At 39.6% G+C, this 1,597-nt stretch overlaps 1 protein-coding gene across 1 annotated transcript; it reads right to left on the bottom strand.

The window, feature by feature from the left end:
- Positions 1-199: 199 nt before the first annotated feature.
- Pmar_PMAR028078 (hypothetical protein) lies at positions 200-891 on the bottom strand (the record flags this gene model as incomplete). The annotated part of the gene is made up of 5 exons (XM_002771406.1): positions 200-226; positions 268-343; positions 391-627; positions 736-805; positions 852-891. 5 exons carry the CDS (start codon positions 889-891, stop codon positions 200-202), a joined length of 450 nt encoding a protein of 149 aa, XP_002771452.1.
- Positions 892-1,597: the final 706 nt, after the last annotated feature.

Genomic DNA, 1,597 nt, shown 5'->3' with positions numbered 1-1,597 from the left:
ACCAGCAACAGCAACAGCAGCACTACTCATCATGTAGTGCTTCTTAATATATTACTGTCTAACAAGCTTAGTATATCCATATAATACAGAACATATCCTGTATACAATGATATCTTCCTTTACTACTAGAGTTAATGTACCTGATAATATCATCAATATACAGTATTATGATGATGATGATATATCGCCAATAGTACCATCACAACATAGATGTCTTCTTAATCTCCTATTAGCAGTATCCTCATAGCTACGTTCTGAGGCTAATACTTTATCCTTCCACCAAGGTGACCATTCCTCTATAACATCATCATCATCAGTGTTCTTATTGAGGAATTGATGGTATCTATACACGTATAAAAAGGGGTATGATGATAATGATGGTATTATTACAGCTTGCCGGATTTAAGTTCACTTCTGAAATCATTGATTTGATCTTGTGATAGATAATCACCAAGATGTGCAAGTATCATATCCTTCTCCTTCTGGTGTCCATCATCATCATCTAGGGCATCCAATAAACGATATAGATTCAATACCTCATCATCATCATCATCATCATCATCATCATCATCATCATAGGAGGAGGTGGTGGAGGATATATCATCAGAGTTGTTGTTATTATCATATCTGAACATGATAGATAATCCTACCATCCTACTTCACATCTTACATCATCATCTCAACATTCCTCTTCTCCTCCTCAGTTGGTTTATTAACTTGAGTATATGACATAACTTCATCATGATAGAACCCCTGTGTGCATCTACCATTACTATGCTCTTTATAACATGCAACACTGCAGTATCTAACAACAACAACATGATCATAATCATTAGTACTACTACCACTACCGTTGATGACATCGAGGGCATCGATATCGGGCATCCTCATTATTACATATAATACAACGGCAAGATGGTATATGATCAGCAAAGGTTACCACCTTCTTTAGACCTATTCCTTGGGTGGTCGATGATGATGATGATGACATGGGTAGACTGAAGGATGCAGATAATGAAGGATAATAATAGTTATAGTAATAACACAATACCATAATGATGATGATATAGTGAGTATTGAAAACAGTAACGATTATTATTGTTATTATGAATTATTGATTATTGATTGTTTGATGAGACCGAAGATTGTCTCATAGAAGAACCACTTCCCTCTCGTGTCGGGATGCGTATCTCTGTTGCCACTGGTATATCTGCCGGCCTCCGTCGTCCCCGTCGTTACTGGTCCTCAGGCCGAGTTTGTGGCGTGCGCAGGTCTGGCGCCCTAGATATCTTATGGGACGGCTCCGAAACGGCTGGCTGTGAAACTATCCGAGTTGATGATACTGAAGTCAAAGTGTTGCGATGATTTGCATGATTTGTCCCGTATATATACCGTAGCCATCTGGCTCAAGATCTCAGTTGGGCTTTTGTGTTACCCAATTAGGATCTAACATGGCGACACCTTTCGACGAACTCCGTACGGCAAGAAGCCAACTCCGTCAATCCAAGCGTGCACTACGAGACACTCGTGAGAAGTTGAAGACGTCATTGATGATGACACCGAGGATACTAACGAGGTCATCAGACTGCTTGAAGAC

Source organism: Perkinsus marinus, assembly GCF_000006405.1.
Source record: "Perkinsus marinus ATCC 50983 genomic scaffold scf_1104296962858, whole genome shotgun sequence".
NCBI lineage: Eukaryota > Perkinsozoa > Perkinsida > Perkinsidae > Perkinsus > Perkinsus marinus.
Note: the sequence above shows the minus strand (reverse complement) of the source record. Positions and strands in the feature narration are given on the sequence as shown.